General features: G+C 53.7%; 1 protein-coding gene across 17 annotated transcripts in view; it reads right to left on the bottom strand.

Moving 5' to 3' along the window:
- Nucleotides 1-548: 548 nt before the first annotated feature.
- The window catches only part of Nfasc (neurofascin), a 171296-nt gene continuing 153344 nt past the window's right edge, over nt 549-18500 (bottom strand). For 9 of the 17 annotated variants that reach the window (XM_028876544.2, XM_028876546.2, XM_028876545.2 and 6 more), the window contains 4 exons: nt 17670-17822; nt 11126-11257; nt 8810-8879; nt 549-5421 (listed from right to left, as the gene is read on the bottom strand). In XM_028876544.2, coding sequence (XP_028732377.1) covers nt 5190-5421; nt 8810-8879; nt 11126-11257; nt 17670-17822 — 587 coding nt within the window. In that variant the 3' untranslated portion in view covers nt 549-5189. Of the gene's footprint in view, nt 5422-8809; nt 8880-11125; nt 11258-17669; nt 17823-18500 lie in introns of those variants that run through there. The other 8 variants (XM_028876552.2, XM_028876553.2, XM_028876554.2 and 5 more) reach the window with 2 other exon arrangements.

Genomic DNA, 18500 nt, shown 5'->3' with positions numbered 1-18500 from the left:
CACGTAGCGGCGTGTGACAGGTGACTGATCATCAGCTCAGAAGTTGGCAACGAGCTGGGAAGCTGGGCAGAGGGAAAACACTGACCAAGGACATCACATTTGAGACTCAGAAGAGCAAGCAGGTCAGGGTCATCTGATCTGCAGCAATTTTGAAAAACAAAAACAAAAACAAAACAAAAACCAGGAATGCACAAAATTCTGGATATCTACTCCCAGACTTTTGTGTTTATTGCTTCATGGAAGTCTTGACACCTGCTGAACTCCAGCTCGGCAGATCCCAGGGTGGTAAGCCTGCCTGGGTCCTGCTCCCCTTGACTCTGTGGTCAAGGGCAGAATGGACAGAGACCCCCTCCGTGCCCTCACTTCTGAGCAATACAGTATGCTGAAGGCCTGGTACGTGATGAAGCAAGAGACACCGTTCTGGGGCCCAGTCCAGGTTTCACAGTAACAAACAACTATGGGCTCATCATTCTACTTTCCCGCCTTGGGCTAGGCAGCCTGGAAGTCCCTGGGCTGAGTTAACCGCGGGGCTATCACAGACTGGCAGATCTCGGACTCAGGAAAAAGCCTTTTTGCTGTTCACTGGGAGGTTCTGGGAGTGTAATGTAGAAAGAGGAGGCAGGGTGACAAGCAGGACAGATCTGGAGCAACACCTGCTGAGGCAGCTGTGGTGGGATGAAAGAACACTGGACACGGAGTCAGAAGGCCCAAGTTCAAGTCCTAATATTACCCTCACTGGCCATCTCTCCCCCCCTCCCCCCTGCACTGCCACTTCCTTTTCTGTACAGTGAGTCACTTCGATTAGATCAGCTCTGAGGTTCCTTCACACAGGAATCCGATTCTGTCCTAAGCGAGAAGCCTTGGCTCTGCTTCGTTTCCGCCTCCCTCGGCGGCGGCGGCGGCAGTTGCTCTTATCAGCACATTAGTGTTAAAAGGCATTTGGCCACGGAGTTGCAGGGAAGCTCTGCCCGGTCCACCTGTGTCCCCCAGGGCATCGAAGCTCCTGACACTCCACATCCTCTGTCACTGGCTCGAGATGTCTTGTTTTGAACTGGGGACTGCCTACATGGGATTCCTAGGCTACCTTGTGGAATTCACCTAAGGACATTGGCTCCAGGGAAAAGGGAGCACTGTGACCCAGCTAGTGGACCTAATCCTGGCCATCGGCTTGCATTGGACAGAGGCTGCTGGACTTGGTTGGAGGACACCCCACCCCAAGGTGACAGAAGTGAGGCATGGGCTCTGGGCTGGCATTTGAGCAATATCCTCCTTCTGAGAAGTGAGTCTTGGCCTCAGTCCTAGACCACGGAGGGACCAAGAAGTTTTACCTCCGCAGAGCAACCATGAAACAGCCTCATACATAGCAAGAAAACCTTTCTTTCCCCATCTTTCCCCATCATCTTGGGGAGCCAGGCTTAACCAGGGGCTCCCCAGGAGGGGCCAGGAAATGTGGAGGCCTGTTTGTCTCTTCTTCAAATCTCTTCTCCACATTCTGTCCACAGGAATTACAAACATAAGGCCCCACCTGGAGACTCTCTCCTTTCCCAAAGTGCCCCCACCCCCAGGCCTTGGTAGCTCATCTCAAGCGAGCCAGATATGGACTCACATTCTGCAAGATGACGTCATGATCTGCACTGTTCCCTCCTGGAAGCCCTGCTCCGCAGCAGGGTGGAGGACTACTCCGTGCATGGGCATGTGCATGCACAGGTGTGTGGTGGGTGGGGAGGTTGTCCGGAAACTCTACAAATACCCACGGATGTTTCTATTCCCTTCACAATGCTGTGTTCAGGGGAACCAGGGACATGCTCTCTTTGTTCCCTTTGTGGGGTGAGTGGAGTCAGCGGCTGACTCGATGCCCAGTGATCATTCCAGACCTTGTTGAGAGGGGGTGGTCCCGGTCCCTCTTCCCCTGACCTCTGGGGGCAGAGGAAATAGGCAAGGGCAGGAGCCGGCCTGGTTTTCCCTCTGGTGTCAGCTTGGGTCTCTGCACAAGCAGAGACCCGTGTATCCTGTTTACCATATCCTAGGCAGGGTGGGGTGGGGGGGCAGCTGATCCTGACCTGTACCTCGAATCCACCTCTGAACAGGAGTATTCAAAGAGGGGCCAAATTGGGGGGAGACAGACACCCTAAAGAAGCATAACGCTGGCTGCTTAACCCCTGCTCATTTTGACTGCCACGCCCTGCCCAGATTTGCTGGTCCAATGGATCAAGTTCTCCCTTGGAAGCCTCTCCTTCCTGACTTGACAATCAGTAGTCTAAGCAAACAAGGACACTCTGTCCCGCTACCTCATCTACTCATTTCCAGTAATATCAGCCCTGTGTGGGCAGGGGTCACGTCTGACCTCACTCATTAACGTGATTCAGGGCTCAAGCCTTGGTCCAGACTAGAAGCTCAAAGAGCATTGGATAAACACCCAGAAATCACTGCAAGATGACCCACAGCCTTCCCTGGCCCCCACCAGACAGGCAAAACACTGGCAGGATTTGGGATGGCTGCTTGAGATCCAGGTGTAGGGAGGGGCAATACTGGTCTCCTGTTGAGTTGGGGTAGGGTCTGGCGGGCTGTGTGGGAAGTGGCCACTCCCCTCCCTGGAAGAAGTTGCCTCCTCCACCTTGCAACCTCTCATGACCGGCCGGAGAGTCTGGTCTGTGGGCACCTGCCATCTTTACATCTCCAGCCCAGATCTGTCCCTGCCAGGAGAGCTGTGATCAGTGGTGGTTGGCTATCAGCACCCACAAAACAAAGCTTGAGAGAAGAGTTCATCGCCATCTCTTTATATACAGAGGAGGAGGGTACCGAACATGACAGAGCTCTGGAATGAGGCACAAAGGCAGCCTAAGGATTCACTGCTTCCCTGGACCCTTAAGACCAAAGCAGCCCTCTCCAGGCTGTCGGTGGCAGGGACAGCTACAGTGGCATCTAGGAGTCCCTTCCTCTAAAAACCCGCTGTTGGTGCCATGCGTTCCCTAGCTGGATGGTGCCATGGGAAGGAGACCTGAGAAACGGACCATTCTGCCCAGCTCCAAAGTGTTTTCTGGAAAGGGTGAGTCTTCACTTCAGCTAACAGACACATTTCCCCGAACCTTCCCGCCAGGAATGGTGACTTATCCTGCAGCAATGCCCAGCTGCATTCGAGAGTGCCAGAAGAGAGCCGGCTGGGGAAGGGGACTCAGAGCACACCCCCATCCTCAGCCTTCTGCTGTTTACCCTGTCCCCTTTCGCCACGAGGGCCATCTCTCAGGCCTCCAGGCAGCCAGCGCTGGCCATGGGTTGGGTCAAAGGACCACGACACACTCTCCGGTTCAAACGTGATTGGCTCATCTCTGGGATATGGTTTCTTACCTGCAGAGAGTGTGTGCCTCTGGGCTTGACCTTCAACCCCACGCGGATCAAGTGATACAAGCATTGCTAATACCTCTGTGGCTTAAACATATGGCAAATGATGCTTTTGGAAAGTCTCTGAAGGGCACAGCCCTGCTCCTGCCTAGGCCCCTGACTAGTAGCTCAAGTTGGAGGCCATGCCGGTGGCAGGTGATCTGTTCGCCGTGGTCCACCTTGCCCTCCCACAACTGCCTCAGGCTGTAGACGCAGCTACAGGGCGACACTCTGGCTCAAAGATCTCCCGTCTCTCCTGTGGTCGCCGAGGCCAAGGTACCTTTGGTTTCAGAAGTGGATTAGGTGGGGGATGAAGGCAGCACCTTCAGGCTGAGATCTGCATGCCTGCGAGTGTCTCCATTAGGGCGGTGGGGGGTAAGGGCGTGTGTGGGGTGGCTGCTTCCGGTCCCAAGGGGACACTTGCATAGGCTGCCCTGGTCCCGAGACATACATCACTGGAGGCATCAAGGCTTGCAGAGCAGGCCTAGGGATCTGGGAACTGCAGGGTTAGATCCGCGCTGCGTAAGGCATACGAAGAGCTTTGCGTCCTTCCAGGCAGGGGCATCGCAGCACCGTTAGTTCGGTGCACCCCAGGGTCCCCTGATATGTATGTGTACCCTAATGAAAGGACAGAGAGGCTCAGTCTGGGGGCAGCAGATCCCCATTCATATACCATGTCAAACACAAGTCAATGTCAGACACAATTGAGCAAGGAGAGGATGTGAGGGGGAGCAGCATTGTTACCCCCAGATACACCAGCCATGCTCCTGTATCACAGGGATCCAGCTCTTGGAGGGTAGCAGCATAGACCCTGACTGGGTGGGCAACTGTGGTCCTCTCTCCTCCACTCTGGGCTTCACTGCCAGAGACAGACGAGGTCCAAACCCAGCCCCCCCCCCTTTTTTTTTCTCCAGAGGTTTGCTCTGTTACCCAGGAACTACGTTCTCACTCCTTTCTGCATGGGGCTCAGCCACCACAGTCCTCCTCATCAGGACCTATTCTTCTTCCTCATCTTCTATGCAGCTCCCTCTCAGACTCTCGGGCAGCAGGGGCGGAGTCAAGACGAGGAGCGAGAGGTAAACCCCACTCCCGACCAAACCAGAGCATGGCGAGGAGTCCTGCCCACCCTCTCCCTGCCAAAAAAACACTGTCATTTTCCAGAAAGGAGCCAAGCCCAGCATGGACAAGGCCGAGGCAGATGGGTGGGGAGGTGGGGGCGGGGGGAGGCATATGGCGAAAGGCATCCTTCGGAAACACACCGGGCCGGTGGCAGCTTGAATACTACAGATTTTCTGCATGTTGTGTTATGGATCAATCCTTTTTGCCCATCTTTTTGTTTCCTGGGGGAGAGCCCACTTATTCCTTTTTCCAGGGACATTTTTTTTTTTTTTTCTCCAAAAGTAAAAGAAAATGGAGACAATGGGTTGGAAGGAGAAGATGCACAAAGCAAAAAAAAAAAAAAAAAGACAGTGAAAAGATTGTAAGTAATAGAAATGGATACGCGTGTGCTGAGATCAAGGGTGGCCATGGTGGTGGAACGCTCAGGGTGGCCACGAGATAGGGCAAGCAGCTAGGGCTCCCTCCGACGAGCGTAGCTCTAGCCTTCCCATCTAGTGACACCCGAGGGCGTTGGGGCATCCCTGGGAGGGGGCGGTGGATAGCTGGGTCGCCGCTGGTCCTCACAGCTTGGCAGACCCCCATGTGGTACCCTTGTCCCTGAAGGTGGCTGTGGCTTGGCGGTGGGTCTGCGGTGGCTGTCTCTCCCCTCTCCCCTCCTACTTGCAAAGCAGTGCCGTGACCGGGGCGCTCCGTCAGGCCAGAGAGTAGATGGCGTTGACCGGCGACGTGGCCTCGGAGCTCTCATTGCCCTCGGTCTCCTCCTTGTCCTTTTTGACCGTGTACTGGCCGATGAAGGAGCCGTCCTCGTTGAACTGGCCCTCGCCACCTTCCCCGTAGTCCACCAGACTGTCGTCACTCTCCTGCTGCTTGATGGTGCCGTCCAGAGACGTCTGGCTGCCCTGCAGAGGCTTGTTGTCCTCATCGCTGGCCAGAGAGAGGGACAAGAGTCAGGCCCAGACTGGCCAGCACAGCCCAAAAGCAGGTGGGGTGGGAGAGGGCAGCTGGCTTCCTACCAAGCACACAGTGCAGGAAGATGAGACTTGGAGATCATCCACTGTCTACCTGCCCTTGCCCAATAGACTCTATAAAAGGGAAACTGAGGCACGTAGAGGACCAGTGTCTTGCCCAAGGCAGATGGCATGTTGGAGAGGATGCTAATGCTTTGGGCCTAGCAAGTAAAAGAAGTGGGGGATGAGGTGGGAGGGAGGGACACTCAGAGAAGCATGTGAGGCCTGCTAATTTGAGAAGGCCCTAGCAAGGCTATTAGCCCCTTCAAGGCCCTCTTGGGTGACAAGAGTTCCAGGCCTTGGAGATATAGTAGCATTAGCCTACAAGGGCAGATGCCCAGCCCATATATCAGCTGTACTCTCTAGGACAGTGGCTTTTCTTTTTCTTTTCTTTCTTTCTTTTTTTTTTCCCAGAGCTGAGAACCGAACCCAGGGCCTTGAACTTGCTAGACAAGTGTTCTACCACTGAGCTAAATCCCCAACCCCTAGGACAGTGGTTTTTAACCCGTGGGTCACAACCATTGGGAAACACATAGATTATGGGGACTCCTAAGACCATTGGAACTATGTGTTTCCCAATGGTTGTGACCCACAGGTTGAAAACTGCTGCTCTAAGATACTAGGGCTGCTCCTCCAAGCTTGTGCGGTGCCATTCCTCCTGGCTGGAAGATCGCTTGACAGACAGACCAGGTGCTGCTGGCCACATTTCACAGGTGACACAGGCTCCCAGGCAGGAAGCAGCTGTGGGCCAGCTGTGGAAGTCTAGAGGCCTGCAGAGGGAACCACAGTGGTGCCAGGTAGTCTGAGCAGATACACCACACCCTCTGCACTCCGAGTCACCTGCTCCTCCCTCGCTAACCTGTCAATTTAACAGTCAGCATGTTTTAGCAGCAGCCTCGGGTAGACGGCGACCAGGGAGGGGCCTTAGATGGAGCTGGAGCGGAGCAGGAACAGATGGGCCAGCTTGCCAGGCAGGTGGCTAGACCAGGCACTCCTCCACTCAAGCTTCCTGAGGACAGTTCCATTCTTCTAGACCAAGGTCCCTTTCCTCTTCAGAGTCCCCACATGCTGAAGTCTCTGACTCTGCTGGGCTGTCTCTGCCCAGGGGTGCATTTAGCTGAAGTCCCTGGACCCTGTACAGGAATCCCCTCAGACTACCTAATGCAGTGTTCATGCCCTGCAGTGGCACATAGGGTGAACATACACTCCTTTTACTTTTTACTAGCCCCAAAGCATGGACATTGCTTTGCCCAGGCAAGCAAGGCTGAGATGAAGTGGAAAGGCAGAGGCGGGTTCCTTGACATGGGCAGAGGCATGTCCTGTAGTCACAGGCCATGGCTGTTCCAGCTTCTCTTGATGGACAGGGTTTAGTCAGGTCCACAGAGCCACTGGCCCATACCGAAAAAAAAAAAAAAAAAAAAAAAAAAAAAAAAAAAAAACTAGCTTCGAGTTTTTTTTGTTCGGCCATGATGCTGGTGAACGTTACCTACTATGGTGGCCGATCTGTGTGCTCTGATGGCACTGTCACAGAAGGACACCGGCTGAGCTGAGGTTGGGCAGGAAAGTGAATACTCTTTTTCTTTGCAGTCATATCGCTTTTTTTTTTTTTTTTCCTGCTAGGTTGGCAGTGCCTCAGTCTTCCTGTCAGGCTTCCCGCCCCCGTCACAGGCCACCGCTGGACATGAACACTCCATTAGGTGGTCTGAGGGATTCCTGTACAGGGTCCAGGGACTTCAGCTAAATGCACCCCTGGGCAGAGTCAGAGACTACAGCATGTGGGGACCCTTGAGAGGAAAGGGACCTTGGTCTAGAAGAAGGGGATTTTCCCTGTGTGGCTCATGACTCTTAACTTTCCTTGCTGGCAGAACCAGCATATAGGGAAAGCAGAGCTGCTGGCTTTCCCAGACCTAGAGTGGGACTTTCCTCAGGAGGCTTGGATAGAAGAGTGCCTGGTTAGCCACCTGCCTGCCTGTCTGCCCCCCACCCCGCAGGGCTGCAAGGTCCAGGAGGACAGACACGGGAAGGGGCAGGTCTCATGAGAAGGGTATCCAGCAACAAGGCCAAGAACAGAGCGGGAGAGCCCTCTGCTCCCAGGCACATTCCCTTGGAAACTTAGTTCTCCTGACTTCCTAATTTTAGCCATTCCCCAGTAGGGTTCTTGAACTCATTCAATGCAGGTTCTAGGAGCAGAGCCCACAGAGCCAAGGCTAGCCCGGAGGGAGGAGAGGTGAAGGTGGTGGAAACAGCTTGTCCCGTGTTCACCCCCGCTCCATTGGGCTGCACCGAGGGCATGGAGGAAAAAAAAAAAGCCCACAGCCTTTAAACTGGGGGCCAGAGGTAGATCTCAGCCCACAGGGAGGCTAGACCCTGCCAGGTGATCCCAGGACAGCCAGGGAGGGAGGAGGAGGCTCTCCCAGGGATGTCAGGCTGATGGACAGCTGCGGCCATAAGCTGCCAGATGGCTTCTGGGCAGGCAGCAGCTCCCTACCCATTGACCTAGTGCTATCTGCCAGGCTCCTGAAGAGCAAGTAGTAGATGTAGAGCAAGTAGAGCAAGCTTAGAGACGGGGAGAGGTCAGAGGATGATGGGGTGACCTGTGCACAGAGTTAACAAGGCTAGGGTGTGGAAGGAGGGTTGTTTTCTGATATTTTTTTCTCCCAGCCCAGATGGTCTTGGATGAGATTCCATGATCTACCCTGACCCATTCTGGAGCTCAGAATATACTGGCCATCCAGATGGGCCAGTGACAGCTTGGCAAATCTTGACTGAAAGGTCTGTTCAGATCTGAGAGGGAGTGTGGGCACCGGACAGAGGACTACCTGGCAGTCCAGCCCGAGCTCCTTCAGCTTCCTCCTAGCTCTGGCACCAGCTCACAGAGTAGTGAGGCTTCTTGGATCATTCATTATCTTGGGGGCTCAGAGTGGGGTGCTGGCCGGAAGGAGACCTGATGGTCAAGCTTACTACACAGAAAAGGGACCCAGGGCTCCTTTTGAGCGAAAAAGTGGAATGAACCAAATAGGAAGTCCTGTCCAGTCGTGGGTACCAGGGCTTCTCAGCCTCTCGGAGTGCAAACACCCAGCCAAATGACTGCCCCAAAGGGAAAAGAGGCAGTCCTGTGGCCTGGAGGGATGTGGACACAGTGGCCCAGTGGCTGCTGTGAGCAGCAGTCCTGTGGCCTGGAGGGATGTGGACACAGTGGCCCAGTGGCTGCTGTGAGCAGCAGTCCTGTGGCCTGGAGGAATGTGGACACAGTGGCCACTCTGAGCAGCAAGGACAGTTACCCAGGGGGTAAGGAGATCAGTCACCTGTAGTCAAATGAGCCATCTTCTTCTTTGGGGTCTTCAGGGCCCAGGGGGACATCCTTCTTTTCTCTCACTGGTCGGTAAAGAGAAGGGAAGACAGACAGACAGATGGGATGATTAAGAAGGAGGTCTCCATTCTCCAGGGTGCGTCTGAACACACAGCCCAAGGACATCATCACCTTGGGGTCTGGAGAGACGGCTCAGTGGCTAAGAGCGCTTGCTGTGCAAACTTGAGAGTCCCCCGAGTTTGAGTCCACAGCACCCATGTAAAAAGGCAGGTGTTGCTGTGTGTGCCCGTCACTCTGGAGCTGTGGGGCCGGACACAGGACTCCTGGCACCAGCCTAGCTCCAGGCTCAGTGAGAGACCCTGTCTCAAAGGAATAAGGCAGAGGATGATAGAGCAGGACAGCCAACATCCTCTTTTGGTATCTGTGTACAAGTGCACGCACCCACATACACCGCACCCCAGACACCATCTTGGGCTCAGTGACAGTCAATGACAAGCTTCCTTTTAACAAAGCGCTATCAATGCCCCAGGCTCAATCAGTTGCTGATTCTGCCTCCTTCACACCCCAAGAGGTCTTTACACCCCAGCTGACAAACCTCTCAACTCCCTGCCATTTTTCCATCAAGTTGTCCTAACAAACCAGAGATGTCATCCTTTTCTCTGCCAAAGGCAAATGCTCCTTTGTTCGGGCCTTTCTCAGTTTGCTCTGCATTAGAATGATCTTATATATTTCCTCACTGGTGACAGAAGTTAGCTTTCTCCTTCAGGGTGGGGGACTGTGTTTCTCCAAAGCCCCGAGCAGAATGCTTAGGGGGGCTGCTTCCTGTGTCTGTGGGATGAAGGTGCTCTCTCGGGAGCCTCTTGCTGGCTCCCCCTCCCACACAGCTTCTGGGATGATGACATCCAAGGCCTGTCCTGCTGTGCCGTGGTTGGTCCCTCTGAGCTAGTTGTAATATTGAAATCAGTTATCTTCCCCCCTGTATTCTTAGCATCTGGCACTGAGCCTGGCATACCATAGGTACTTCCATGAGGGACTTTGTGATGCCCGAATGGGATAACCAACCCATTTAGGAGGTGAGAACAGGCCACAGGATGAGCAGTTCCAGGAAGAGCAAAAACTAGAGTCCATGCCCTGGTTCCTGGGTCGCTTGTCTTCTTACTATATGAGGTGCTTACCCCAAAGTTGGGGGTAAGGGGGCTGGCTTGAGAGAACTTTCTGGGTTGGGGCACTTTCTGGGCAAAGGCAGGCTCTAAGTTTATCTGGTGAATTCCTTCACCAAGGGTCCAGGTCCCCCTGACTCAGTAAGTGCCCCATGTCTGGACCTCTATCCAGCTCTGGCTTTCTCTCTTGCAGAAGAAAAACAGTCTAAATATAGTGGAACGAAGTGAAAGGATTCACTGCTCACCAACAAGGAACTAAATTCCTACCCTCCCTCACCTAGCAGCGGCATAAGCTTCAGGACCCAAGGGTCTGTGGGTCCTGGGCAGCGAACGAAGGAGACTCCATCTTTCCTGCTCCTATCTGCTTCATTTGAGTTAGCCTGCCCCCGGGAGAAAGGAGCATCTGGGGAATGTGTCTGGTGCTGGGGCTCTAGGGCGGAAACAGTTTCATCCCCCACTTCAACAGGGTGGCTACTCCCGGGTTCTCTGTCAACCCGTCTCCCGTCCCCTTACCCACCCTGTCACAGCCAGATGGCTCTCCTGCCCATTTGAAAAAAATAAAAATCATTATTTTCTGAAACAAGAATGGAGAGGTCCTTGTCTTTGACACTGAAGGCCCTTGAGGTACAGAAGAGACGCGTTTCTGTGGGACTTTAAGGAAGGGCCAGGGTGTCATCAGCATAGCCTGTCCCCAGAGCTGCTAAGTCTGTGGGAACAGGCACTGTGAGACAAGCCTCAGCAGGGCGTGGCCCACCACGTGGATTCTCACTTGATTATGCTGCTTCCGCCTGGCCCCCTACTCTCCATTTCCAACACGGCCACCTCACTTCCCTATCTCTGCCCTGACCCGGCGTCTTAACGACTCTCAGACTGAAGAAAGCCACTTTGCCCAGCAGATAGGAGGTAAGTCAAGGGGAGGCAGGCCACCTCAGTAGGAGCCAGGGTTCCTTCCATGTCTCCCTGGAGCAGCCTAGACTGCAGCGTCCATTCACCCCGGGGGCAAATACAATCAACTCAGTTGTTTGCTGGCAGTGTCTAAGAAATAAGCCAAATGTGCCACCGGCCTGGGAGAGCAGGGCCCAGAGGCCTGGATCTGGTGGGGGCCTGGTGGCCCACAGGAGGGGGGCCTGAGCACCTGCCCCTCATCTCACCTGGGTACTTGCCACCGCGGCTCCTCTTGATGAAGCAGACGATGAGCAGGATCAGCACCAGAAGGGCGATGGCACACATGAGCCCGATGAACCAGCCCTGGGTGGCGATGTCTGCCTGGTTATTGGTGTAAGCTGGCGGGGAGGGTGGGAAGCAAACGGTGAGCCACGGCTTGGGGAGTGGGTGAGGGGGAAGGTGGGGGGGAGGCACACAGCTGCCGGGCAGGTTTGTCCCAGAGCCTATTGCTACCACCTAGCTGCCCTGCTCAAGGGACGAAAGAAAACGGTTAAGGAACGAAAAGAGGCAAAGAAAAGGGGTGCAGGGAACGGAGAAGCAGAAGGCGGGGCAGGCCGACCCTGCAGGATGGAGACGTTGACTAAAGAGGAGGCACACGGCATTGCATGAGACTGCACGCGCTGACCACAGCCTGGTGAGACTTGGTGATGGCGTGTGGCAGCACAGTTCTGGCGAATGGTGGGCCTGCGTGGTACCTGTCAGGGGGCTGAGCGTGGCCACGCTGCTTAACCCTGCTGGAGGACACCTTGTGGGCAGGCACAGCCTCTTCGTCCACCAGGCTTTGGCAGCGGCTCCTGAGCCAGATGGAGGTTCAGGTGGCCCTGTGCCTTTTCAAGTCTCCCCAGCTGGACTGTGTACTCTCTGACAGCAGGCAGATAATTCAGGCCCAGGTGCCCAGGTCAGGCAGGCAGTGATGCTGGGTCTGCGACTTCAGGTCACCTCCCAGGGAATTGCTCCTGGTGGGCTGTGACAAGCCAACCTGCCTTCTTTGCTGGGGAGATCATCTCACGGATCCCTTTGTGGTCTGAAGGGAATGCAGGTGTATGGAAGGGCAGGAGCCCAAGAGTCCTTTGATGGTGTCCATGATGTCCAGGGCCTGGGGATTTGGGTTTGTGGGAGAATGGGCTGGGTATCCAGACTAGAGAGAGGCCAAAGGGGATAGTTCCTGAAACACAGCCTTTCAGGGGGCCCGAGACTCAAGAAGGGAAGGATCCACAGAATCCCAGGGGAGCCCAGAGCAGGCTTGGGGGCAAAGGCAGCCCATGGAGTGAGTCACAGCACCATGCCTCCTCCTAGGAGACACACTGGACCTGTGACACCCTGTGCCCTAGCTCCTGGGTACATTTCACCCTTTGCCTGTGTAGGATACAGAAACTGTCTCACAGTCTTCTCAGGGCCAAGCCAAACACATCGTTCCAAGAAGGCTCTCTCCATAAACACCTTTAAGGAGTGAGGGGCAGGCCCTCGGTGGGGCCTCAGTCCTGGCTGCCAAGTAGCTGAGCCCACAAGACCCTCGGCTGTTACCACCTTGATCTGCAGATGCTGTGGAGGAAAGGCCCAGCCCTGATTCCGATCCTGCTCCTATCTGCTGTCCCCCCACGCAGCAGCCCCAGACCACACGAGGTGTTAAAATACTCCCTTGCTTCAACTCTTCCGAAACTCCTAATTGCTCTGAGAGGACACCCCGCATTCCTTGTCCAATCAGGCTCTGACAGAGAGCTGACCCTGTCACCAGGAGCTCCACATCCCTCTCCATATACCAACCCCTCAGCCACTTACTTGCGTTCCTGCCTCTGGACCTCTGCACCGGCCGCTCTTTCTACTGAGAAAGATCATTGAGTCTCTCGGCAACGACTTCACTGTTTAGCTCTTGCCCCAGAACTAGAGGAACACACAGACCCACCCCATCACAACTTCACCTCATTGTTCTGCTGGACTTTGCTGCTCAGGGTCCAGTAATCCTGTTAACCTCCCTCCTTGCCCTCTACACTGCCCACCCTTCCCGGTGTCCTTCCCTGGACCTGGAAATCCCGAACCTGCACAGCCTCTGTGGCTGTCCCCTCCTTATGTCTCAAAGGTCTTCCCTTCCCCTTTCTCCCCATCCAGAGTTTCACTGGGATGCAACACCTTGGTCCTTTGTTCCTGTAAGGACCCCTGGACTCCCAGCAGGTTCAATTTCTTCCTCTTTTCTCTCTTCTTTCTGTGTCTTAAAACACAACCCTGGAGGACCGGTTAGACCTTCTGAGACGGCCCCAAGTCTTGTTCCGATCAGGGGGACCCATCATCTCTCAGGGCCTCCAGGTCCTGCCAAGTCTGTTCCCCATTCATAGGAAGCTGACTTCAACCGCTCTAATGGCCATGTCTCAGCTACTGTTTCAAAGGGAGCTGACCTCTCCCACACCTACCTCTGCACCCTGACTCTGACCTCAGGCAAGTCTTGACTTCTAGTTGGCAATCCTTTTAACCATCTCTTGCACCCACAGACAACTCCACAGCTGTGAGTCCAACACTCTTCCCTAACCTCCTGGCCTGAATTTCCATGCCTGCTCCACATCTAAGGACTGTTTTCAATCCCTCCAAAACAACTCTGACACACAACGTGCCGCACCCATGCATTTTGGCACCCATGGGTGCAGTGGGGTTAGCATGACCACTCCCATGTTACTCAGAGAACACCTCTCTTCTTTCCTGCCACACGGAATTCAAGCCTGCCTGGTCTTCTTCCTGCCTCGTCCCCACCCTACCTACGACTCTAGACCGTCCCCTCTCTTCTGACCACCTCTCACATTCTCTCCCCTCCAGGCCTCTCTGATCACTCCAATTTACACCTTCTCTGGACTATGCGCTCACTCTCCCTCGTCCACACAAATTAATATTTAATTGTTCTGTCTCCTGGGTCCTGGTTTCCAATTGTGATGCTCCACTCTTGAGAACAGGGAGTCTTGAACCTCCCAGTACCCAGCATAATGTGATCACTTAACAAGTGACCAGTGACCCCTTGCAGATGAACACATCCACTGAATCCTGCTGTAAGAAAGATAACCTGGGAGCTCACTCTCGGTTTTCCCCATACCAGCCAGTGGCCACATGGGTCCTCCTGTCTACGTACCATGCCTAGGCAGTAGGTGAGGGGATTACTTCACTTGCGTTTGGACAGTGGCACCCACAGTTTGCAGAGAGGTTGGTTTGCATCTCTGCAACCACCCGCTTGCACCCCCATCTACCCTGTGTTTGTTCTGATACTCTGGCAGCCATCTCCACGACATGCCCTCTCTCTCCAGAAAGAAGGTCCCGGTGCCTGGGGAAAGTGGCTACAGGGGCAGTTTAGAGAGCAAAGGAGCACTCCACCCGTGCCAGTACCAGGCGAAGTTGAAATGTAGCTTCCGACTTGATTGAAAATGTAAAAGATGAAAATTCTCTCGAACTTCAGACACAAAACCAAGGAGGGTCAACTGACTACACCTTACTACAAAGCAAGTTGGTGTCTCAAGAACAGAAAACAGTAGAACGTTAGAATGATCCCAGCTCAGAGCGAGAGGGAGTCATTTTAGCGAGAGTTGCTACCCCCCATGCCACGCTCCCTTGATCTGCTAAGCTGGCACTGAGATGCTAACACTGTCAACCTTCAGAGACACCATTTATACCCCCCCCCACCTCCAACCGGAAGTGGGGCGGGGGCTGCTCTTCTTCCACCTTGGGCCTGGCAAGCACAGGTCCAAATGCCTCTTGCCCTGGACTGGAAGCTTTCACATTCAGGCCTTCTAAGCCACACCTGAGGCAAGACTGGTCTTCCCAATCACAGCCAGAGTAACTCTGCCTTGCAGCAAGCTTCCACCTAACTACTCTATGTACCACACTTTGCAAAATAAGCCAGCCTCCCCATGGCTGGGCAGTGTTTTCTGAGACCAGGATGGAGTACGCAGAAACATAGCTTTCTCAGTCTGGTTTTGTCTGTGCCGTATGTCTGAGCCTGCAGTCACCTCTACCGCCCTGACCCTGGGGAGTGCACTGAAACCACATTGCATCAATCCTGCTGGAGTCTCAGAGTCCTATCAAGTGCTAGGCTTGGTAAGAAGGGCAGTTGGCAACTTGGGGAAAAGGCATCTGTCCATAGTTGTCCACCACTCTGCCAATGATTGCTAATAAACTCATTTTTTATTTAAACACAACATGAATGAGTCAATCTATGGACTTTGGTGCCAATTCCAATTTGGGGCAGGTGCTCATTTTACTTCTCCCTGGAAAAGTTCATGCAACCTCCAACCTATTTTTGAAACATGGGAAATTCATTTGTTAACCTGACAGTTCATTCAGCTCCCATGTCTCGCTGGAGGAATCTGGCTTGGCCAATGGGCTTATCATTGCAAGTCATTCTCTAAATGGATGAACAAAACAGGGATGACTTTCCTGCCCACACAATGTGGCTGCTCTCTCTCAAGTGTCAGGTCACCTTTCTCCATACAACCTGTCTCACTCTGAAGTCTCTCTGGCCTCCATGATGTCCGATCTGCCTGCTGCCAACGCATGCCAGCCTCTGCATCCCAGCAGTGAAGCATGGATGGGCCCGTTAGAGTCTCAGATCACATATTTGTAGCCCCTCAGGTTCTAGCTTCAGAAGCTTTAATAAGGAGGTGATTAAGTTCCCAATGGGATCTTTCTGGTGAGGGTTAGAAATCCTGTTAGCGTTCCCAGAAGTCCCTTCTCCTTCCTTCCTGAACCACCACAGCGTATCATCTACAGACTAAAGTGATGGTCTGTGGTTGACTAAATGACCTGTGGTCGGGGCTCAGAGATGTTCAGAAAAGCTTTACTTGCATGAAACACAGAGATCTGGGTGTGTGGGGGGGCTTGCCTCTGGAGTCCACCTACAGGGAAACTTTTGACATGTGTTTACAGTCACACACTTCAGAGATGAAAATACTTCCCTTTCCTCATGGGGTTTGCACACAGGAGTTTCTAGCCAGCCTAGGAGGAAGCAAACAACCTGTACCCAGAGACAGGGTATGGAGCCTGGATGCTCCAGCTTGCCCGAGAAGGGGTCTGGGAAGACCTGTGAATGCTACATGCTTCTATGGTTCTTAAGGTAGGCAAGCAGGCAGGGCCTCTCCAGATCCAGCACAGAGAAAGAAAAATGGGTATCGATGACGACATTCAGAGCCAAGTATCAACCATTATCACCCCCCCACACACACCCCAAACTACATGCTTAATACTTGAAACAGAGTAGACCAAACCCAAATGAAGAGTCTGGTCCTTTTCTCTCTGGCTTTCTCTCCAGCCCTTATCCACAGCACCTAGAGAGGCAAAACTCTCAAAACAGGCAGTGCTGGATTCCCTGGCGTCTGTAGGATGGAATTCTACCCTCAGGTCTCATCTTTGCATCTTGCCCATGAGCTAGACTCAAGTGTGTAAAAAACAAAATCAAACACATCCAAGAGCTTGGGCTCTCCAACCAGGTCAGAATCCAGCTACCTGTTCGGCTGGGTCAGCTGTCCAGACGCTTGGCTTCCTACATAACAAGATGGCCTGGCTGCTCACTCAGACATCCTGCCTGAGCACACCTGACTCATCTTCAGCAAGGAGCTGCACGCTCAGATTCTGTGCGCTGGAAATGTGTGGCACTGGTAGAGGCCCACCAGGGAAGACACGCCAGGAGAGACCAGGCTAGAAGAGGTAGGGTGAGTCAGGGGTGCAGATGGACAGTGACTCCCTGGATACAAGCTACCGGCATCGGCCTCATGTGGCTGGGCGAGGGAATAGTAATGAATATTCAAGCCAACGTTCAGAAATTCACATAAATCATTGTGGGGTCCCCCTACCCCATCCTGTGTGTCTAATAACCCGCATCTGACTAGGCCATCCCTAGAGGCAAAGGCTGATCCCTTTCTCGCTTAATCCCTTCCCACACCTCCCCTTCGCCCCAGGGCTTCAGCCTGGCTGTGTCTCGGATATGAAAGATACACACAAACCCACACCCGCAGACAAGCAAGTGCCTCTGTGGATTGCAGCTTCCCAGCTAACCCCACCAGCAGAGAAATTTCTAAGCCTGGTCCCTCCCGAGCCCTAGGTAGCCTAGCCATTTGCTATAATGAAGATGCTTCTTAAAACTGCTACAGAGCCAGACTGTGGTCCTGTCCCTAGCCTGATTAAAAAACAAAACAAAACAAACAAACAAACAAACAAAAAACAATAGCCAAACTCACTTACTTTTAGGCAGGACAAACTTGAAGTAAAATTAAATAAAAACGGAACAGTGATGTTGGAAGGCAGCAACATACACATTGGTCCCAGGTTTGGTTGCTCAGGAGATTTCTGAATTTAAGACCCTGGGTTTCTCCCCCCCCCGCCACTCATTCTACCTGGAGAGAGCAAGCTCCCAAACAGTAGGTAGAGTGCACGACTCTCCAGCATACCCTCCCCACCCCAGGGTCCACACACACACTGACCACGTTTGTGCATGCACGACGCCCTTACGTTAGACATGGTGGGGACCAAGCCTTCCCTGTCCTCACTAGTCAGTCCTTTGTTTCCTGATTCCCCGCTCAGCCCCCCTGGCTCAGAGCCCGGCTTGTTCTCCACTGGGGCATGCACACCTTGTGACTACTTCCTGCGGGCCAGAGGCACGCCATGCAAGGCAAGGAATGGGGTGGAGATGAGACCTGTTTCCAAGAAGAGACAAGCAGGAAGCTGGGAATGAGGATGAGATGCCCATGCTCACGGGGGGGATGGCGAGGCCAGATCCCCTCTCACCTGTACTGGTCATAAAGGTGATGACGGTACTGCTGATGCCCTCGTTGTCCCGGGAATACACCCGCAACGTGTACGTCATCCCGGGATAGAGGTCTGTCAGCTGTATAGGCTGGGCCTGGGCCTTAACGGGGATAGTTTTTTTCGTATGGTTGCCTGGGGAACAGAAACCTAGGTCAGCTTACAACCAGGCACCAGGAGCTGGAGAGAGTGTGTTTAGGTCCCTGTTCATCTCTCAAAAGCAGAGAGGTGTGGAAAGGGGGCTGAAGCTCCCCGTTCAGTCCTCCACACAGAACAGGCAGCTCCCCGACGCCCAGCATGCACTTCTAGCTCTTACATGACGTCTCCCCCTCAAGTCTCCCTTCCTCACCACAGTCTTAGCACTAAGCATATCAAGATTGGCTGCCTCAGCCTTGGAGCAGTGTCAGCTGCCGCGGAAGTGACTGACTTTCTGCGTGAGAGCCGGCAAGCCGGTTAGTATGTCACGTGGTTAGTGTCTCACATGGAGGTGAGATAGGATCCTTGGCTTCCACTTCACTCTTGGTTTCGTCTCGAACTGTTTGCCACATTGCAAATTCACATGTCAGACTGAGTGTCTATGTCTCGGGGTTGTGGGAGGGCATGACGGGTGGCAGGAAGTTGAAAACATCCAGACCTAAATAGAGACTCCAGACCCTGAGGATCTGAAGTCCTCCTCCGATCTCAGAACCTAGCAGCAGGTTTTCATGTCCTAAGAGTTCTTGGCGGGAGGGAGCTGGGTTTTCTGACTGGCTTATTGGCTTCACGGCTTCTAGCACATGCTAGAGAGGTGTGGGCTTCACCCTGCAGAACCAG

The sequence above is a fragment of the Peromyscus leucopus genome, chromosome 15 (assembly GCF_004664715.2).
Source record: "Peromyscus leucopus breed LL Stock chromosome 15, UCI_PerLeu_2.1, whole genome shotgun sequence".
In the NCBI taxonomy this organism is placed as follows: Eukaryota; Metazoa; Chordata; class Mammalia; order Rodentia; family Cricetidae; genus Peromyscus; species Peromyscus leucopus.
Note: the sequence above shows the minus strand (reverse complement) of the source record. Positions and strands in the feature narration are given on the sequence as shown.